Raw genomic sequence first — 23,214 nt, forward strand, 5'->3', positions numbered from 1 at the left:
TACCAGGCCCTCGGAAGGCGATGATCAACTGCTTATATATTTTCATTTCTTTTCTTTTCTTTGGTAGGGGTTAGAACCCCTTTTTACACACCTTCGTATTTATATTCATCTTTTAGGATATTCAGGATTTCTTGGCATCATTATTATTTTCTGGCAGGCTTCTCTAACTGCCTCACTACTAACAAGAACCCCTAGAACGGCTGCCTAGCAGGCTAGCAGAACAGGGCCACTAGGACGCCCTTCTAAAACAGGTCTTTCGATGTCGGACAATGTCTTTACAGGAGGCAATGACTACTCCGACCTCCCTCAAACATACTTAGCCTCAACCTGGGACTTCATGCCTTGGTCACCGGTCCCCAACAAAATGTGTCCCCTTGACAAGTACAAGTACACATATAATAGGAAAGAAAGGTACTCGTAAAGGAGAGGTATCACCTGGATTGGCCACAAGAAGCTTCCATCGATGCTGCGACAAAGGCTCCCTCCAAGCTTGCCTTCAAACCTGTCTAGCACAGCACTTAAAACAAAAACCCAATTAAACACACCTGCACTAGACATGCAAATGGCCCTCTTGGCCTAATGAAACCAGACATGACTTTGCTACAAAACTGAATCGGCCCTCTTGGCCTAATGAAATCAACAATACTACGCATAACATCCACCTGGAAACAACCATGAGAGACATCAAAGCATACCATTCCCAGGGGAACAGGGCTTGTAGCCCTAAACTAGATGCATTAGATTATGACCTATCCCTCCTGCGTATATCGCAAGAGGTGTTCGCATCACATGTCGTCGAATCAGTCTGTGGGTCTGAGATAATAAAGGCAGATGAGTCTCGCTTACCCTTCGCATCACGCAAAGCAACCATCGTCTGCCAAAGAGGGCATGTTCAGAAAGCATACCCCACAAACGACCGGGTCCTGTCTCAGCATCAATAGATATATCGGGACAAGGGCCACAATTAAAGAAGATGTCTTCTTCATACGCAAAATTAGCCAAAGAATCGGCAAACTGATTCCAATTCCGTGGAATCAGCTAAAAAGACACTCTATCGAATTCGTCTAGCAGGGCTATGGCAGTATGATGGTACATACAAAGGATGGGGTTTCGTACCATGTACGTCCCATTGAGTTGATTTAAAACCAACTGAGAGTCCCCTTTCACCAATAACTGGCGGATACCACCCTTCTTTGCAATATTCAAACCCATAATCAGGGCTTTGTATTCTGCCATATTATTGGTAAAATTCACCCCGAGATAAGCAGCTAACTTCATGACAATGCGTCGTCGAGGGTCTCGGATGACAACTCCTACACTTCCTTTTTTGCATGGACCCCTGGATGCCCCATCAAAGTACAAGGTGTACGTCCATAAAGGGTTTACATATCCCGCCATCCTGGACTCTACTCGTAATTATGGTAATCGAAATTCAGCATATTCAATGGGTGGACTCTAGGCTCCATCCCTCCATCATCATTGAAATCAACAGGGATGCTCGTCAAAATTTGTAGGCAGTGATGGCAGAAGACCTTGATCTCCCAAATAAATGTCCCGTCTTCTTGCTCAATCACCTTGTATCCTTTGCTCCACCAAATGAGCTTTTCCTGATGATACCTCTGTTCCAAATATGGGTGTTCTAAATAAGGGATTAGACGACCCATCAACCTTTATCGCGATTTCCTTACAGATATTTGATCGATCTCGCCTAGACCTGCAAGGCAGTCATAGCATTAGTGCAATTAGAAATAATAAGGTTTAATCTTATTAAGATTAACCTTATTTTTAAATTCTGTCCCCTCAAGGTCAGCTAACAAGACTGTGGATTTATTCTTTCCTATTCTAACAATTCTATAGGGCCCATCCCATTTGGGCTCTAGCTTGCCTGGAAATAATTCACGTCGTGCGTCATAATACAGAACAAGCTGTCCTTTCTTGAAGGTGTATTTCTTGGCTTTGAGGTCGTGTAGCTGCTTCATTCGGCGCTTCGCCACTTCTTGGTGCAATAAGCTCTGCAACTTAAGCTCATCTAAATGTGTCAGTGTCTTCAAGCGCTCAAAAAGTGCGTCTTCATTACTCAAAGAATGATTGATGGCAAACCGAATAGTCGACAGCTCAATTTCTAAAGGCAAGACACACTCCTCCCCATATACTAACTTGAACGGGGTATGGCCAGTGGCTCGTTTGAAAGTCGTATTGTAGGCCCACACTGCCACGTATAACTTTTTATCCCAATCTCGTTTCTTTTCCGACACAATTTTGGACAGGATGCCCACAAGCTGCTTGTTGGTGCTTTCAACTTGCCCATTAGCTTGCGGATTATATGGGGTTGTCTTGTTATGCTTGATTTGCCACATCTCTGTCAAACCTTTAATCACCTTATTCAGGAAATGGGTTCCGCGGTCCGACACCAATTCTTTCGGTGGACCAAACCGGCATATTATCTGCTCTAAAAGGAAACTAGCAGTTTCTTTAGCATCATCTTTCCTTGTTGCACGTGCTTCTGACCACTTTGTGAAGTAGTCAGTTGCTACAATGATGTACCTCTTTTGTGTAGTCGATGACGGAGTAATAGGACCCACAAAGTCTATTCCCCACTTCTCAAAAGGTAGTATCGCCATAATAGGGGTGAGTGGTCGTTTCCTATTCTCTCGACTATCATGTCGTTGGCAAATATCGCATCGCTTAACATACGCAAACGCATCCTGGAAGATGGCAGGCCACCAATAACCTACTCTTAAAGCCTTTTGTGCTGTGAGTCGTCCAGCAAAATGGCCATTGCAAGCAAAATCATGGCACTCTTCCAAAATGAATGGCACCTCCTTAGGCATCACACACCGGCGATAGATATCATCAATCCCTTGCCGATATAATGTACCTGCGATCAAAGCAAACTTTAACGCTTGCTGCTTAATTTTCCTTTTCTCAGCCTTAGATAATTCGTATCCCGCCTCTCCCATTGATAAATAATGCGTTATTGCAGCGTACCAGGAGGGAATAGATGACGTATCTATTTTAAATAACATCTCCATGTCACTACCTTCAGCCACAGATTCTTTCGGCTCCCCAAAGTCCACAAGACATTCCATGATGCCTTGCAACCTTGGTGGCTTACTCTTGATTTCATAATCAAATTCCTGCAAAGTGATTAACCACTTTGCTAAACGATCAGGCGGCTGTAGCTTATTCATCAATAATCGAAGTCCCTCCGCCTTCGTATAAAGCACGACTTTCTCATAGAGATTATAATACCTGAATTTCTTGGTCCCAAAGACCATCGCTAGACACAATTTCTCCATGTAAGTATAGTTGATTTCGGATACCCCCAGCTTCCGACTAGCAAAAGCAATCGGGTGGTACCACTTCTCTTCCCAAATTTGGGCTAAACAGCAGCTGATACTATACATCGTGGCTGCTGAGAATATATAAAACACTTCACCTCTTTTAGGTGCTTTTAAAACAGGCGCTCTTGCTAGCTCATGTTTCACATCCTCGAATGCTACCTTACAAGGGTCACCCCATACAAACGAACAGCTAAAGGACAATAAATTTGTAAGCGGCAACGTTCTTTCTGCTAAGGCGTTGATGAATCTACGGTAGTAACCAACCGAAGACAGAAAGCTATGAACTTCCTTCGGAGTGCGTGGTGGACCCATGGCAACTATAACTTTAACATTCTCGGGGTCTGTCGCAATTCCTACCGAACTGACCACATGACCCAGCAATAGTCCATAAGGTACTCCAAAAACACACTTCCGTGGGTTTAAGGCGATGCAGAATTGTCTACAGCGCTCAAAGCATTTTCTTAAAATAATCAACTGCCTCTCTCTCACGGTGGCAGCCCCTAAGTCATCAATAAACACCTTCAACTCTTCAGGGGATATGTCACCGAATGTCTTATCTGTTGTTCGTTGCCACGAACCAGGCGCATTGCATAAACCAAAGGCCATCACATGGTACGCAAAAGTGCCAAATACAGTGATGAAAGTTGTTTTCAACTTGTCCTCTTCTGCAATTGCCATTTGGTTGTATCCTGCAAAGCAATCCATAAACGAATATATCTCCCTACCCGCTAATTGATCCAAAATCTGGTCAATAAATGGCAACGGGTAGTAGTCCTTAACTGCCTGCTTATTCAGCTCCCTAAAGTCTACACATAATCGGATTTGATTATTCTTCTTCTTTCTAATCACAACTGGCGAACACCCTTCCATGTGTTGCACAGGAAAAATCAAACCCGCTTTTTGAAGCTTCTGTAACTCTTCAAATAACCCGTCCCTCAGTTCGAAAGGCATACGCCTTACTTTCTGCCGTACGGGACGACTGCCCTCTTTCAACGGAATTGTATGAACAGCAAGAATAGGAGGAATGTCTCTCAACTCATCATAACTCCAAGCAAAGATATCACGGAATTCCTGGATCAAGGCCACATAGTCCTCCCTTTCTGCTGAGCTGAGCATAGAACCTAATTTGATTGGCCGCGAATCATCAGGCATACCAAGGTCTAGCTCGATAACATCTGCATCTCTTATACGATCTTGGCCCTCTATCGGCTCATTCAAAGTGATCTGATAGATGTCCTCTGTGGTGGATCCCTCTTTGGACTCATCACTCGATGATGTCTCACTCGCAGATAAATCTTCTAATGTCTCCAATTCTGTAGAAGATAGAGAAACTCTCTCACTCTGCGGGGACTCAGGATAAGCATCAACCACCACACGCTGGGCACCTCTGCCGAATATCAGTCGACCGGCAGGTATATCTACTTGGCAGTCCGCTTGCAAGATCCAAGGTTGTCCGAGTAATACTTGGTAACTTGGACGCCCTGCAAAACGAATCACCCTAAAGTCCAACAAGCATTCTACATTTGCAACAGTGACATGGACCTTAGTAATGCAGCCTTCCGGCTATCTCAAACTATCATCTGCCATTCTGAGAATTGTGGAGGTATCTTTCTGGATCACAAGACCCAACCTTTCCATCAGTTCAGAACTCATAATGTTAACAGATGACCCCGTGTCGACAATGGCATAATCTACTAATATCCCATCGACATAGGCTGCAACCCTTGGACAATGCTTCTCAGCATGCTCGAACCAGTCATCACCAACTCGCGCAATACCCAAAGGTTCTACGATATACCCGGTACGTAGGATCTTTCTAAATTCCTTACTTACCCCTAGGGAAAGCTTAATAAGCTGTAAAAGATTCACATCCGGCTTGACTTCGCAAAGAGAGCTCGCCAAATCGAATTCATGATAGTTCGATAGAGCTCGCTTTTCACGCCAAACCATCCACTCTTTAGGTCGCTGAACCGGCTTTATTGCCTCTTTCTTAACTTTCACCTTCTTCTTTGGTGGTTCCTTATTAGCTTTACTCTCTGCGGGCTTCAAAGGTCCCCCTTCCATGGAAGGATCCAAAACTTGCGTTCCTTTGTCGCCTTGTTTAGGGTTTCCGTCGACAGGCTTATCCTTGTCGGCCTCTCTACCCTTTTGACCTCTTGTAAGGACAGCTCGTAGATTAAAGGTTTCAGCATCATTAACGCGTACAGCCTCAATCAAACTAACCCCGCTACCACTTGGTAGCTCCTCCACTGTAGTCTTTGGTCGTTGAAGTATTTGTTTAGGCCCGTCCTCTCGCTGGGAATCATTTCCTTGGGCATGATGATTAACAGGCCCTGGTTGCCGACTTCCTCGCTGGAGGGAACTGATCTTACTCCAGCAAGTAGCTGCTAAATGGCCGGATTTCCCACAAATGTCGCACTTAACATTTGGGCAATTTCTTAGATAGTGCTACCCACCACACCATTTGCAACTAAACCTCGATGGTGCACCCTCCTCTGGGTATCTACTTCCTATCAAATTTTGTTGTTTTTTAAGGAAGTTGACATCAATGGCTATTTGCCGATACTGCTCCGTAATCATGTCGGTATAATGCTTCATCATGTCCTTAACCTCGCCAAGAACATTGGAAGAACTCGACTCATAGCCTTGGTCATTACCATGTCGTTCCATCGGCCTAACATTTCGATTAGGCACTGGTTGTTGAGCCACATGCATGGTGTTAGAATTGACCGCCTGGCTTCCCCCATTTGGAGCCATTTGACTGCCTGTAGGCATCGACATGCTAGGGGGAGCTGGTAATAAAGGGACATTCTGCATCATGTTCCCTCTCCCATTAGGATTAGCCATCGCTATCCCTTGGCCACTACTGCCATTGGCTATTGCCATATTGTTTCCCAATACTAAACCCATATTCGAATTGCCTCGAGAAGCATAGGCTGCTTGTAGTCGGGATTCCACCTCTTGTGCTCGTGTAATGGCAGTATCTATATCCCCCAAGGGAACACTACTCAACTGCAATTGGATATTAAAGTCCAAACCATGTAGGAAATATTGCAATTAGGCAGCTGCGGGGATAGAAATAGAGGTGTCCAACTTACGAAAAACCTATTTTATCTTCTTCGCATAAGCACGAATATCCTCGTGTGGTTCTTGGCGGGTCACGTTGAGTACACGCAACCAATATTGTCCAACCCTTTCAGGGGCAAACTCCCTTCGAAAAGCTCCATAAAATGCATCAATGTTCAATATGGTTCCGGCTTCTAAACCATGATACCATATAGCGGCTCTTCCTTTGAGAGTCGTATTGAAGAACATCATTAAATGCCCTTCTTCTTGGATGCGACAGTTAAACATCAGCTTTTGAAACTCCATAATGTGGAGTTCCGCATCTTCCTCAACTAGCCCATTAAAAATGGGTAGTGGGTAACCTAGAGCCGGCAAATCCGTCGTTCCTGCTGGAATTGCAATAGGCTGCGCCATGACAAGGATTGGATTTGCACTAGGAATGGGGGACGGTGGGGTTACACCTCCCATACTTGACGTGGACTGGCTTATAGAAGGAAGGGGAGCACTAGAGCTTCCACCTTCTCCTAACTTACTGCTTGTGGCCCCAAGACCACTAGATCCACTCCCTCGTAAGGGTTCAGCGCCGCTACGCTTAGGAGAATATCTCCTAAAAATTTCAGCACGTCGCCTAGCTCTTTCGTCTCTTTCTTGCTTTTGGATTTCTGCTAGACGATGCTTATCAATAAATAACGGATCAATCTCAGTATCCTTTGGCATAAACTGCTAGTTGGTCCCTAAACAACCAGGATTCGAGAACCGCCACTTTTAAACGGCTCCCGGCAGACACCACTGATGGACCTAAAAACGGGCCGGCACTGGCTCATGCACTAGCCGGGCCTCGTCACTACGCACAAGACAACCCCTCGGCCTCGCGGCCAGGAGCATCTATCAAAATCTATGCCTTCCTAAACATTGCGTTTGTAATACGTTGTAGTCCAACTGATCTTAACCCAATATCACTCCTCAGAGGGAGTCCCTTTCACATAGCCAAATAGGCTCGAATCATATACACATGGGGTTCCTCCTGGGCTGAATGTCGTCAACCCTCTGCGACTCTCCTACACCTTGGGGATTGGCCCCTCAGTGCGTCGCTCAACATCTAAACATTTCGCACAAAAGTCGCTCAAGGTACCAAATAAGCGTGTCCAAGAATGTACCATTGTCCTTACTTCTCTTTCCCCTAGACCCCCATGACTAGCCTACAACATGGATACCTCACTACCTCTCATCGTAGGTCAGGTTCCAATAAACCAATTGCAATGCATGTCTAGGAGTTGATCACTGATACTTTTAAATTCTCTTTCATGCTCTATGCATTTGGTGGATGCCTAGTGCTCAAACATTTAGCAAACAGTATCGTGCACAAGTGCAAAAACATTCTTTTAATGGTTTCCAACTACCGTTCGTGCTTCGTTGCATGGGCTTAGCACCGAGGTGATCCTCGTGCTACTAAGCTCTTAATTTTAATTATTATCCGTCCTAAAATGCTATGCATAGAAATCAGCAACTTTTCCATCATCTCACACGGCATTTAGACATATTTCAACTCCTCTACCCTTCCCCGTTTAAGTATTGCATCGTTGGATAGATTTATAAGGTATTTTACCATCATTTTATGTGAAAAAACCGGAAAAACACACACTAAAATGAGAAGGTGGGGTTGAACTGAGGCAAATCCTCATGCTTCAGTCCCCACAAACATTCACAAACATTGCTATTATTTATCCTTATTTTTTGGAACCCAAAATGCATTTTTCCCTATTTTTTAGGGTTTTTCCACCCTTTTCTTGTATTTTCCCTTATTTTCCTGCATTATTTAATTACTAAAAATTAAGAACAGGTTATGGGCAGTGGCCCTTAGTTCCTTCTTGCAGAAAAAATGAAAGTTTAGTTGATGTTCCTACTTACTTTCCCATTTTTATGCCAAAAACCATCATTTTCCCTTGATTTTTCATGTTTTTCGTGTTTTAATGTATTATTTTGAACCACAAGATGCATATTTTTCTGATTTTTCTGATTTTGACCAGCAAGAACTCATAGAAAACAATAGCATGAACAATTTTTATCCCACATGAACAACATTTCATCAATTAAAAGCTATAGAATCTCAAATTTCCTTTGAAAATTTTAAATTACCGCTTATTTGCGTGTTTCGGGTTTCATGTCCATGGCTGTAGATTTGGAAATTAGCAGCACTTCATGTCCAGCATAATCACCAATCACCATTTCCAGCCCGTGGAGCAATCCGATCCATGCCGGACAAGCCTCCATCATTCTTTCTTCTTCCTTCTTCTTCCCACATGAATTTGCCTTTAGAAGAGAAAGAGGGAGGAGAGAGAAAGACTGAAATCAGAATTCTTCATAGAGACCACCATTTCTCGGGCGAGAGGCAGCGATAGAGTCCACAGACAGAGGGGAATGAAGCCCCATAATCCATTGGGGGGGTTGTTTGCAAGAGCCATGATGCCCTCTCTCCATCCATGGCGAAAAAAATGGCGCCCTCTGTTGATCACGTTTTTTCATCCCTCTTCATTTTCTCTCCACGTTTTTTGCTTCATAAGGTGCATAAATTTTTTTGGGGGGGGTCCAAACTCAAAAGGCATGCTCAAATTTGGCCTCCCAAGTGTCCACCTTTTCATATCTTGACCGTTTCCTTGGCCATTTCCTCGTCCGGACTCCGGATTGAGCTCTGAAAAATCCTAGGCGTCCGGCTTAGCATCCCGCATTGGCCACTATCTCGTGGCAACCCGCACGATTGTCTGAAAAATTATGAAAAATCAACAAGTGTCGCTCGGGCACCTTTAAAGCACTTTGGCGCTTAAAATCGTCCTAGATCGAGCCGCCGCCTTTGACAGTGAATATTTTTCCCTTGATATTCATAATTTTTTGCTATTTTTAAGCACTTCCCGTCACCTAAATTCTCCTCTCAAAACCATTCACATTATGCACTATGCATGGTTCATGGTATCAAAGGAAAATCTCTTGGACTGCATAACAATTGTTTTCTTAGGACTTTGACCCACGATTGAGAGTGTGAGGTTATCCCTTTCCGTAGGGTAGAGGGTCGGTTTCCTAAGGGACTGTTAAGTGAGGACACACGGTATATCTCTTGGAAATACGATAAATATAAAAGAGAGGAGTTTGTGTTCATTTGTGTTATATGTTTAGCAGCGCATCAAAGGGCCAATCCTTGCAATGTAGGAGAGCTGCAGTGGGGCTACGATGTTTCTACTGTGAGGTTGCCTCCATATGTGTGTAATCGTGGCATTGCCAATATGTATGGGTTCTCCCTTTGAGGATTTTAAGGGAAACATTGGGCTACAAACTATAAACGCATAGATTAAGCTTTAGGGCAGTTTGTCCTTTAGCATTAGATTGACGCTTTTGGTCCGCGAGGCTGTGAGGGTGTTTGTGTGTCATGCGCATGAGGTCCGGCTAGTGCCATAGCCAGTGCCAGCCCATTTCAGGTCCCATCAATTTGGTCATGCATCTATGCTTATTGAGTGTAACCTTAGTGGGCCTCATGCCATACAGTGCTTAAAAAAGGTGCATTGCAGTGCTTTACTCTCCCATGGTATGGAAATGCTTTAAGAAATAGGGATATATGAAGACCTAGTGTAGTGAAAAAAATATGTGATGTGACATGCACATGATCCTTGGTTTCTTGTGATATGCAAAAGTTAGGGTTTGAAAACCTTTACTTCATCTCATGCTTGCTAAGCCTCTTAATGCTTTTTTCCAACATGTACACAACCAATCTTAACAAACAAAGTTACATGACTCATAAAAAGTCAAAAATAGAAGCAAGGTTTGAGCTCCTAGCATATCATGAGCTCGAGTTTTATTTGATTATTGAACCACAAAAGCAAGAACCACACATGCAAAAAAGATTCTTAAAGAAAGATACCCTATATAGACTTAGGGTTTCTTTAAGTTTTGTGAAATCACCCTACAATGGATAATCAAAATGTATGGGCCATGAAGTTCATTCCTATCTTGGTCTCACTATACATATTAGGCTTCATGCAAGGGCTACCACGTTTACTCATTTAGGTTCATCATACACTTCTATTAAAGATCAAGGCCAATTTTATGACTTAACAATACCCTTCTATTAAAAAAATAACATGTGCAATATAAAAACTCCTTTTGTGAATAAATTTGTACATTTTAAAATATTTCATTCTATAAATGCGCACATGTAAGCTTGTGACTTTTAATATTCCTTTTTTAAAAGCTCACGTGATGTACATTTTTATATATAGTCACCTCCTCGATATTGGAGGTACGAGAGTATCGAGAGGCAAAGGGATTCATCTAGATATTTTAACTCAAGGCAATGTCTCCTGCCTTGGAGTTCACAAGCATCCAGATAGCATGTGCAATGGCCTATTGCCAGCTTCACATCAATGCTTCTATCACTTATTGGCAAAGTTTAACTTGTAGTTGATAGTTACCTACAAGTCCTACCATTTGACATCAACCTAAGTGCCACCTCTGTTGAGTGATACTGTGATACAAGCCTCTAGGATAATTGACCAAGGCTATCTCATATGCATTTGATTCATCAATTGGAAGGAAATTATGCTAGCCTTGTTAGTGAATGCCTCAAGGCTAGCTCCATCTTCAGCTTTGTTTGTTGGGCAAGATTTTTCTTTTGATCTCTTGACCATAGAAAGTTCCTAAAAGCTTTCTCTGGTCTAAAAATTATTTTGATTGCAGTTGCCTTCCCGATATAAGAGAGAGAGGGGGAACCCATCCACTTATCGACCTTGGTCTTACATTTTCAAAGTAGTGTTGGAACCTTTGTTTAGAGGTGAGGCCCACTCCTATAGTGCACCAAGGTTTCTTATTATTCCCCATGTTCTAACAATCTTGAAGCCATAACTTAGCATTTAGTCTTGCAGCTCTTCCAAGGGAAGAAGAAGGAATTTAGTTTTGGCTTAGTTCATGATGGTGGAGGTAAAGAGTTGAGAAAAGTTGAAGAAGGTTTTCATCAACTCATTGATAGATGACTACTCAATAACAATAGATGAGGCACTATTTTTGGCAAATAATTGAGATGCAGTGGAAGTCACATTTAGTAGTGGCAAGCCCTTTATGGTGCCTTCTTGTAATTGTAGTCAATATTACATAACAAGGGGTTAGTAACTAGGGCAAAGATGAAGTACACAAACTAGGTCCTCAAGTGTAGGACAACACCATTGGCTTCCCTCAACTCCTAGTTTCACTAGCACAGACACCATGCAATACTACACAGTGAGGTAGACACACCCCCAAGTAGTGTACTTCCTTTTTCTTTTTTTAAATATACTCAACAATGGTGATCAGCCCCACCGACATTGAAGTCCCCCAGTACCCAATCAAATCTAATCTTGGTGTCAATGAGCTCAATTATGCTACATCGTGTTGTTAAATTCACAAATGATGTCTCAAGAAGCCTTCAAGTGTACTTCTCCTCAACAACGTCAATTTTTTCCACCCCATTGAACCCTTGCTTCATCCACACATTGCTACAAGGAACCTGACTATCGGTTTTCTAAATATGTGATATCTAAGTATGCATGTGTACTCACATAATATCTGGACCACAATCTATACACAGTTTGGGTCCTCAAGTGCAAGACAATACTCTCGGCTTGCTTAGAGTTTGAACCACTCTCCCAAACTAATCAAACTACGTCTTATGCATGATAAGAAGTCTAGCACTAACCCCTAGGGAGAGACCATATGAGAGGTTTTCAATTGCACATATTGAAGACTCCAATGAAAGTACCATTAATTCTTCATCAACACTCAACTTTGAGCTCTTATCCTTTACCATCATGCAATCTGACCAAGGAATCGTCATGTGTAGAATCCCCACAAACCAACACCTGTGTCAGCCCATGAGGGCAACTCCAAACAAAGAACAACCCTATCTTCAACTACAACAACCCTATCACTAGCCAATCATGCAAACAAAGTACCACCAATGACCTTCATTCGCACCACCACCAAAACTCCTCCATGGCAAACCATAGTAGTCTCTTCCACCCATGTCTTCGGGTGTATGCCAAAGCTTGCTACCTACGATGGTGAGTGCCATGGGACTAGCACTCGTCTAGGAGGAGGTAATGTTAGCCCTCAAATGAACAAGGTGGAAAATTTGAAAAATCTAAAGTAGAAGATAAGGCCAAGGCAAAAGTGAAACAAAATACGAAGGCACACCAAGAAAAATCTGAAAACACAAGAAGTGCAAAAAAGTTCTAAATCAATGAGAGAGGCATACAAGAAAAAGTGCAAGTCAATACTTTTGTAAAAGAGCACAAGGCGCACCATGATTTATTTTGTAAAAGAGTACCATGCTCTCACCTATGCAAATTGTAAAGGTAGATGGGCAGTAGGAAGGAAGCTAGAAAAATAGGAGGACAATGGGAAAAAGGGCCTAGACCACAGTCTGCCATGTAAAAAAGGGGATAAGGGGATGACGGCCCAATAGGTATTTAGGACTTTGTATATAAAACTGAAAAGTTAATGAGAAGCTTGTTCTTGTGTGTGGCCAAAAATAGCTCTCCTCTTCTTCTCCTTCTTCTTGTTCTTGCTTGCTTGAGCTTGTGCTTGAGAGAGGGAGTGTGAGAATGTGAGGGAGTTAGTATGTGAAGGTGAGGGTGAGGGACTGTGGTGGAGAAGCTCTCCATCTTCTCCTCTCTTCTTCTCTTCTCTTCTCTTCTCTTCTCTTGTTTTACTCGCGGAAATGGAGCTTAGAGCGTGGAACTTGAGGATCAAGCTTGCTTGAAGCTTGCACTTGGATCATGGAGCTACCAAGTGGCACAATCCCAAGTGCCTTGGCCTCTTGGCTAGTAATCTTTTTATAAAAGGTAGGGGTCAGGTTCCTCATAAGCCTGGCAAGGTGTTTTTTGAAGGCATCATGTACATTGGTGTACTTCAAAAGATTAGTGGAAACCCATCCCTCCAATGATACCACAAACTCACAAAAGTAGATATTCATGTATTCCGTGGGCCTTTGAGACTAGACCCATGCCACAACACTATGTTGTAGTAAGAGATGGGAGGGTTGACAATTTGAAAGAAATTTTCACGGCCTCTGAATTCTCTATTCTCCAAGAAGGCCATGAATTAGCTTAGTTGGGAGTTCATATTTGTGCACAATGTATGGGAAGGGATTTAGGGTAGGAGGGAATGCTTAGATGAGAGAGATGTAAGAAGCAAGTTGTGAAAACTAGGAATGAGAGCCCAAGGAACTTATATACATATGGTAATAAATAAGACCATTAAAATTTAGAAAATTTAAGATTTTTAAACATGAGCATTGACTAAAAATCTAAAGAAGAGTAAGATCTGCAACCAAAGTAAAACCAATGTAACAAACAAGCACAATATATCATCCTTTGTTTTCATTTCCATCATCAAATTTGTACATGGATCTCAACTCCAGTCAAAGTTGTAGATAACATGAAAGATTTTTATATTCTCTTTCCCACTTGCAAAAAAAGTAAAATTTATATACACATCAAAACAGAGAAGGTCATAGTTAAACTCAAATAAACATACCTTCCTACATCCAACTTGAAAGCTAAAATGATCAGTATACAGACTCCCACTCAAAGCTAAATATTTATAAATATCAAATAAGCTCCAATACTTGTGCACCAAGACTTTCTCCACAAACTTGTTTGGAATATGAATTTCAATGTCAGAGGTTGGTCCACCATCTTTATTGGACTCTAGAGGGATCCAATTGCTTGCTTTTTTCATCCACCTTTGATAATGGAAATGCATATACAAGGAAGACCATGCAATCAAATACCAAAATGTAATGCTATTGCTAGGGACCTCTTGGTTTACCATCTTCATTGGACTCTAGAGAGATCTAGTTGCTTGCTTTTTTCATCCAATGTTGATAATGGAAATGCATATACAAGGAAGAATGTGCAATCAAATACCAAAATGTAATGCTATTTCTAGGGACGCGACATGAGTATGCATCACCTCTATGCAAATCATCCATACAAATGCTTGTGATGAATATGTTTTGAAACAACTTATTAAATGTTAACATACAAAGTAATGAAATATTTTTAGAAAGTACTCGAGACTACCCATCTACATAAGGGATAGGAGGTGAATGCTGTCACAATGATATCCTTGCTCATGCTTTGGATCACAAGGATAAAGGAGTGATTGGTGAAGCTTCTTACCACATTCGAACCCTAAACCCTAAAATATTGACGAGCTTGCATGCATGTGTACTCTTACAAACCTATTCAATGTTGTGAACTAAAAACCCATTATAATCCTACGGCTTACAAGTGGGTCATACATGTAGTATGGAGCCACTTGCATGAAGATGATGGGCTAATAAGAGACTAAAGATGAGTAGACAAATGTGAACATGTGATTCAATAAAAAGAAAAAAATTGAAATCACTGCAAAGAACGAGGAGCTAGTTGGGATTCATCTTAACAATAGGTGCTAAGCCACACAAATAATGTTTTAGCTTTGTGATATCTTTTGTTTTTCCATAGGGTTTACAAGTATAATCAATGATTATTAATCATAGTGTTTCCATTCTAATGAATGTAATATGGTGAGCAAGGTTATAATCTACTTGTGCTATGGGACACTGATATTGAAGCACCTTCATTCTTATCAACATGTTTAAGAATAATTGGGTCTCGCAAAGTAGTGTTTTGTCTTTGGAATGATTTTTTATTCAAAAAAGTGAATAAAAAAGAAAAGCATTGACATCCATGGAACAATTAAGCTGATGGAAGATTCTAAAATTATGGGGCTATTGATTAATGTTGCTACCATCTATATAGAAACTTCATGATTATTGTTTACTCTTTTTTCTTTAAGCCACAACCCAAGTACTTGGAATTTGATGGGCTACTTATTTTTATTAGATGAAAAGCAAATTCTAAGAAACAGTTGATCCCTTCATTATCATAAATTGATATAACCACATATTTTATTGTACAATTTCCACAAACACGCCAAATAATGCTAGCTAGATGGACATGGATAAATACTTTGCAACATGTGGCTATTTGAGGTGATAATTAGTGTTACTCGTCTAAATCAAGGGATTGCCCAATCAACTCTTCTAAAGCAATTGCATTAATTTTATTAAAAAAAACATAGAAACTCAAAAACTTGGATGGGGAGTAGGGGGGGATATATTTTAAACATTGGAACCATTTAAAATGCATTTATTCTAACATCAAGAAGGGGAGCAATGTGCTTTTCTTCTTTGGTGGTCAAATTTAGAGTAAGGCCATGCCACAATGTACCAACATTTATAAAAGTAAAACAAGAGAAAAGTTTTGACTTGCACAAGTTAATATACACGCTTAGCATGTGTGTACAATGACACCATTGATTATATACTTCTGAAGAAAAGGGACTTGCAAGTCCATAAAGTATATGCCTAGCTTGTGTCTACAATAGCACCATTGATTATGTACTTCGGGAGAAAAGAGACTTGCAAAAGTCACTTGGAGTGCCCTAAAAAGTGACGGTATTTTGATTACTTATTGGCACCTCCACATGTCATTAATCCATTGGAGAACAACATGCCAAAACGTTTCTCATCTTTATGCTTTTATCACACATTCTATCTAGTAGTTTGAAGGTGGGTCCATCGAAGTCAAGACCTACACATGGCCGAAGAATGACATAGATCTCCGCCATGTCTAAGTCCATATACTTAGAGTGGATGCGGTGATGGCAGAAAGCCCCTACGGCCACACCAAAGTCACTGCTTGTATGCACTAGACAGATCAGATGGTTGAAAACACACTTTCAAATTGGGGGGGGGGGGGAGGGGGAGAGACATATTTAGTGATTTGGCTACCACGTATCAAGACGTCATTTAGTCTTACAAGCCTCACTAATTTTAGTGTGAGTAATTTCATCTGCTAAAGTCCCATATTTTTAAGAGGTTAAGTCAAGTAACTTGGCTACACTCGCTTCAATTTGACTTTTGGGACTTGTTGCAGGTCGAATGAACCTGAGTGTGGCGTGGCTCATAGTTGAGGACATAGTATAGTTCCGTCCATTGTAGAGCTTAATCAATGTGCACATGGATTGGCCCTAACCTCAAGTACAAATGGCATGGCATAGTTAAATAGCTAGGCGTGGGCCGTCCTCTTGCATATACTTGCACATCAAAGTGAGCACAAGTCTTGTTCCCACCACCATTATAAAGGTTCCCAACTAGTTCAAGCACTAGTTGGAATCCATAGTGACTTGATTGCACAGGTGAGATATTTTATGATACATAGCAATATGGTTCCCATAATATCCAAATCTAAAATTTAAAAACAATGTGCACATACGAGGTAGTTGCAATCCTTTATAGCCCACGCCTTCATCAGTGGCCAAAAAGGTTTGGGGTTTGAACTTAGCTGCAAATTTAGACGCCATAGAAGCTTGCAAATGCGAATAATGGTTGCCATTGTCGTTGCAGAGTAGGGCGTGGTAGGAACAGGTCCGAAACCATCGAATTTAGGCATTCAGAGCATTCGCAAGTTAATTGTGGAGGCCTTCAGCGGACATGTTCTCGCCAACCAAAGCGTTCCCAACTAATTCCTCCACGTGGATCCTGCTGGCTGCAAAATTCAAATGATCAGGCCCTGGTGGGAACAGCCCGTCAGTCCTCTACGTGCCTCTATAATCCTGTTATTGTCAACATTAACGCGTGTCCTTCTCCAGCTCTTTCCCATCGCATCCTCCTGCACTTCATATCTGCTTGTACAGGTTGGCCTCTCATCATCCTCCTGAGTCCTCTCCTCCTTTCTCTCCTCCCGAGTCCTCCTCCGCCGCCTCCTCCTCCTACTTTCTCTGCTTCCTTTTGGGAGAGAAAAAAGAAAACAGAAACCAGTCTTTGCTTCCGGCTATCAAAGATTTTGCCTGCTGCTAGCAGGTCCGTGGATGCCACCGTCTCGTAGGGTGTGTAAGGAGGCCATGGCCGCGTTACAGGAGCATAGTGATTGTCCATCGCCAGCCCCGGCCTTACCTGAGAATGCAGAGGAACAGCGTCAGGAGCGGCCTGTGAAGATTAAAGACACGGTGGAGCTCTTTGACGCTGCGGCGGAGGCCGAGAACATGTTAGATGAGAAGGAGGACGATACAGAAGAGGACTCTACTGTAGCAGAAGATGATGCCGGAGAGCACGAATGCCTTATCAGGGCCGACTATATATTGAAGCCGCAAGCTGTAGACATGGATATGGCTGCCGTGCAAGCAACGGCGCTGGAAGCAGTTAAGGCGAAGGGGAAAGAAGCGTGTCATGATATGGAGGACGAGAATGCGGCATGTGAAGCTACTGAAAGGCCGGCAATGCAGGCAGGTCGACGCAAGATACAGATCAGGAGGATCGAGAACACGGGCAGCCGGCAGGTGACGTTTTCCAAGAGACAGAACGCGCTGCTGAAGAAGGCACACGAGCTGTCAGTCCTGTGCGATGTAGACGTCCTCCTCGTTCTCTTCTCCAGCACCGGAAAGGTCGTCGAGTTTGCGAGCTCCAGGTTGGACCTCTCTCTCTCTCTCTCTCTCTCTCTCACACACACACACACACACACACACACACACACACAGACACATACACAGACGCTCTCTCTCCTGCACTTCCACGATCTGCTTGTCTTTCTGCAGAAATGCATTTCTTTCATTGTAAGCCGCATCACTGAATATATGAAATTTTGTCCTTTGAACTACGGGTATTGTAACAGAAAAGCTCGAACTCTATCGCTGCATCAAAAGCGACGCTTCTCCCTGTTCTCATAAGCACAGAAATGCTTACATCAAGGATCTATATCGCTTATCTCTAGCTTCAGAATTGTGGGACCTGGTGTAGCCCACTAGGAATAGCTCAGATTCAGGTGCCACGCTTTAGTGGTTGGTGATTCAGGAGCAGTTCAGTGCTGGTGGCAGCAGATTTCGAACGGGGGGATTTTCCTTTGGCTTGAGTTTCAAAGAGTCAGTAATCGTACAGTTGTAGGCGCATGCTTCACACTCGAGGGCTTAGGTGGGTGGTCGAACATCAATCTTCCTTCAAATGCTCACCTGCGTATAATAATTAGCGCAGAATTGCTTCAACGGGATAATGACTTTATACCTAGCCATATCGAGCTTCTTTGTCACGTAAACGTATCATTAACATAGTACTGAATTAAGCTTGGCCACCAACGTCTTACAAAGGATGCTATCGATTCACCACCAATGATATTTTGGAAGGGTGATGGGAATTCTTGGTTACAGAAGTCGTGCGTGACAACAGGAGTGCAATGCCGTTCATCTACGTTCTTTCTCTCTCTCTCTCTCTCTCACGCGGTGGTTTTGAAATACGAGTTCAGATTCCATAACCGTATATATTTTGCGCGTGTAAGGTGTGGCCGTGCGTGATGCGGTCCAGGGATACCTTTTGACGTGGCATCATCCCATGTGGGAGTCTGGAGAAAGGAGTTCGATCACGGAAGTCTGGGATATCCACGTTCGAAGATATAAAATTGTTTTGTCAGCAATTGTTGTCATACAGCCATGTTTAGGGGTCATGCCTACGCATGGTAGTCGAGATGTATGAGGGAGGTCAAGTGCGCAAACAAGTATTGCAACAAGCTATCATCTTGCAAACGTCCGGGTGTTCCTCGCTCCACTCGGGCCTTGCACCTACATAATATAACTATAATCTTTCACTATCAAAGCTCTGTTGCAATCTATTCTCTTTTCTAGCAAAGTGTCTTCTTGTAAGCAAAGGTGGTGGTTTGACTGTGGGAGATCATAGTGCCAATCGTGGGGGTGGCAAACGAAAAGTTGGACAACCACTCCACGCACTCCTAGTGCATCACACTTATTATCAGAGCTCTCCTCACACGACGGTTAGACCCTCAACGGGTGTGGGAGCGATTCCAACAGGGAAGCTAGTTATGGTTCATCAACATGGATGGATGCAATAAGAACAAAAGTGCGATTCGAGATGATCGGGATCTGATCTCGGTGGCCCTTGTAATCAAGCCAAGTAGACCTTAACTAGAGGTAGATGAAGGATATGCAACTGAACATGAAAATGAGATGGAAGTAGCACTGTATGATGGAGATGTGCCTCGACCCAATGGAGGCCATGCGTGAGATTATGAAGGACCTGCTAGCTACCATGCTGCCCAAAGCTTTGGGAAAGGCTCAAGTCGAGACTGATAATGATGGTGGTTACAGAAGAGGCAAAAAGAAAAAAAAGAAGAATCTATATGGTTCCTCATCAGATGAAATAGAGAAGTATAAGTTCGAGGCACTAAAAAAGTACAAAGGAGAAGGGACTTTGTGAGTCTAAATAGATGGATTCGTGAAGTGGATGGGTACATGAGGCTACTCAAAGTCTCAAAAGCAAATGGAAAGCCTTAGTAGTAGTCCAATTGTTAGAGGGTGATGCTTCAAAATGGTTGATGTATGAAAAAGAACAATATGGCAGGAAACTATCATGGGATAGGTTAGAAAGGAACATGAAGAATTACTTTGTACCAAAGAATGAGCCATTCAAAGTTAGAGATGAATGGAGAAATGTGAGGCAGACTATTGGAAAAATGAGAGACTATGTACAAAAATATAGATATCTAATGCTACAGCTCCCTTATATGGATATTACTACAAAGTTACATGGTTTTATGTATGGAAAGTAGAAAAACAAGAGCTAGAAAGTGTATGGAGGCTATGACCATGGCCGAAAGGTTAATCGATTTTGATGTCAGAGAAGGAGGGGCAGGACATGGTACCTCTCAAGAGAGTAACACCACTCCTACAAACTCAACATGGGGAAATAGATAGAATCAAGGATCGTTTCAAAGTAATGCCCTTGGAAGCAATGGATGGAATAACATACAATTTCCTAGGCTAGAGTACAATGAGGGAGCTCGGTCCGAGTCAACTCCAACAAATAGTTTTGCTAGCTCTAGAACTACTAGCCAAGGAGTCGGCCGAGGGAACTACTTAAACAAAAGAGATTATGGAGAGAAAAATATATATAATCAAGATAGAGGATGCCCATTGTCCTGCAATATATATGGGGGAACTAACCTCGCTCGAGAGTGTCTGAGAGGTGCAACAACCTCAACAAGTGGGTCTAGATTTGCTTATGCACAAGCAAAGATAGAGGGGTCCAAGTCTACAGTTTAGATTGTAGAAATAGAAGATGAAGGCAAATAGTAGGAAGCAAAGGCCAAGCTGGGTGCTGTTGGGGCAAAATCCTCATCGACCATGTTGACTTTCATTTCGAGCATCATCAATATGTTCGTTGAAGCTAAGATGGGGAATCAATCACAAGTGATGATGATGAACACATGTGCAACTCATAATTTTCTATCATCTCAAGTAGCCACTTGACTAGGTGTGAGGCCTAAGAGGACAAAAGGATTGGAGGTGTCATTTGTACAAGGAAAATACAAATATTATGAATTGGTAAAAAATGTGCCGGTCTAGATTGGGCAATGGCAAGCTAGCTTGAATTTTATAGTGGTTCTAATGGATGTTTTTGAAGGCATATATAGACAACCATGTTGTGCAAATAATGGGTCTAAAAAAGAATAAGATCTACTTACAAATTCCACAAGCAGTAGTGTGGGTATTGTACTTTTGCACAAGATGCAAGGGCCACAACACAACATGGGCAAGCAATGCTGTGGATGCTAGCCTGGTGGTCACAAAGGTGAGTGACACAAGGAGTACTCTAAAAGATAGTGCCATGTAAGTATGGATTCTAAAGGGGCCAATAAAGCATCATAAACATGAGGAATAAGCTAAGAGCTTACTAGAGATAAAGTCGACAAAGGACTAGGCTGAAGAAATGAAAACAACGTAGGAAAAACATGAAGAATAAGTGAAGGTTCAATATCCCATAGAGATTACTGCCAAGCAACTGGAAAAGAGTTGAAACATGGGGGCCAACTACGGCTTTGTATGATGTGACTTATTGAAGAAGAGTCAGTGAATCAATAGATCATCTGAAGAATAGGAGATGAGAAGGTGCGAGAGGTCTTGAATAAGTTCCAGGATGTCATGCCTGACCGATTGCCTCTTGGGTTGCCTCCCCACAAGATTGTAGATCATAGGATTAATCTCTTGCCCAGGAGTTCAGTCCCCAGCTAGGTCAGCCTATAAGATGACAAGTACGGAATTGGTGGAGCTAAAGAGACAACTAGGAAAAATGGAAGCATCCAAGAACATCTGACCTAGTAGGTCACTCTATGGTGCTCCACTGCTATTTGTTAAGAAGGACAGGTCTCGTAGATTATGCATAGATTATAGGGTTCTCGATAAATCAACAATTAGGAAAAGGTACCCCATGCTAGTAGTAGATAAATTATTGGATCAATTACAAGTGGCATGCTACTTCAGTAGAATCGACTTGAGATCACAGGATACCACCAAATTAGGTTCATGGAAAGTGATTAAGAGAAGATGGCTTTCCAAAGCCAATATGGAAGTTGAGTGGCTAGTTGGAGCCCCAAAGGAACACCAAGGAAATGGGTTTCTAATGCAAGAAAATCTATCTTGTATCATTAACAACTATCTTTTTCATCTTTTATATGATCACAAAAAGGAAAACAACACCACTAATAAGAAATCTTCATGCAGCTTCATAGAAACAATTCTTCTACCACGACTTTAACTTTAATAAAATCCATCACTCTTCATATTCTTCATAGAATTTATTGATAGATATTAAAACACAAAAAAATACTCCACTTTGAATGAAAAGATATCACATATGATTCATCTTCATAGATTCCATAGCTTTCTCTCACAATCTCTCATAGACAGATACATTGTTTAGCATAGAATTGAATATCTTTGACTCTCTCTCTCTCTCTCTCTCTCAATCAATAGTATATCATTTCCTCACTATAATACTCAATAATTACTCACAATAACCCTTCTTTGGTCATGGATACCTCTCCCAAGAGGTGTGTCCAATAGGAAAGGTTACCAGAGCCACTATGATGGCTCTTCACAGCTCATCACTGTCACTTCTCTCTAGTCTTCTCTTGAGTCTTGAGAAGCTATTTTTTTAACTTCCTTGAGCTCTTTTGAACTTATATTAAAGGCTAGAAAACTTTTCCGAAGTCTCACATACATTTCACAGAACACTTACTGAGGTATATTGGACAAAAATAGAGGCTCTACAGAAGCTCAATAGAGGATTATAGAAGGTCAACAGAAAGCATGAAAACTAGTAACTCATACTAAAACCATTCCAAACTATCAGAAACCATTCAATGAGCTTTCAAATAACCACAAGCTTTATCAATCATTACTCCATGCTTCATACAGAAGAAAAACATAACAAAGCAGAATCTAAACAAAACCAATCAGAATCTATTAAAACATCACAAAGCCTCATATCTTTACTGAAAAACATCATGAGCTTTCAAAACATAATCAACCTCATTCGAAACACTCTCAAATACTTCCAAAATAACTAAACATCATTCAGCATCCATAAAAAATCAACCTTTTAACTCTCAAAAATAATAAAAATCAACTAAAAAATCAAATCATTTCAGCATTCAATATATCTCTACACTTAATAAGGTAGTGTCCTCGTGACCTAGGAAAACGGAACACAAGTTTATTAAGGAGCTTAACTTGATCCTCTTTAGTATCGTTAATAAACTGTCCAACCATGACCCCAACTTCTAACACGTATCTAATAAGGAATACAACGAAAAGAAAACCCTTTATTCATTAACATATCTTATAAACAACATAAAATCATAATAAATTTATAAAGTATATAAGAGGTTTTGCA

At 41.8% G+C, this 23,214-nt stretch overlaps 1 protein-coding gene across 4 annotated transcripts in view; it reads left to right on the top strand.

Annotated features, from left to right (window-relative positions):
• The first annotated feature begins 17,644 nt into the window (after positions 1 to 17,644).
• The window catches only part of LOC148029990 (floral homeotic protein AGAMOUS-like), a 91,394-nt gene continuing 85,824 nt past the window's right edge, over positions 17,645 to 23,214 (top strand). For 3 of the 4 annotated variants that reach the window (XM_087686257.1, XM_087686256.1, XM_087686258.1), the window contains exon 1: positions 17,645 to 17,944. In XM_087686257.1, coding sequence (XP_087542383.1) covers positions 17,646 to 17,944 — 299 coding nt within the window. In that variant the 5' untranslated portion in view covers position 17,645. Of the gene's footprint in view, positions 17,945 to 18,148; positions 18,669 to 23,214 lie in introns of those variants that run through there. The other variant, XM_087686255.1, reaches the window with a different exon arrangement.

The sequence above is a fragment of the Lygodium microphyllum genome, chromosome 10 (genome assembly GCF_053477565.2).
Source record: "Lygodium microphyllum isolate KBCC chromosome 10, Lygodium_microphyllum_v1.1.10, whole genome shotgun sequence".
Lineage (NCBI taxonomy): Eukaryota > Viridiplantae > Streptophyta > Polypodiopsida > Schizaeales > Lygodiaceae > Lygodium > Lygodium microphyllum.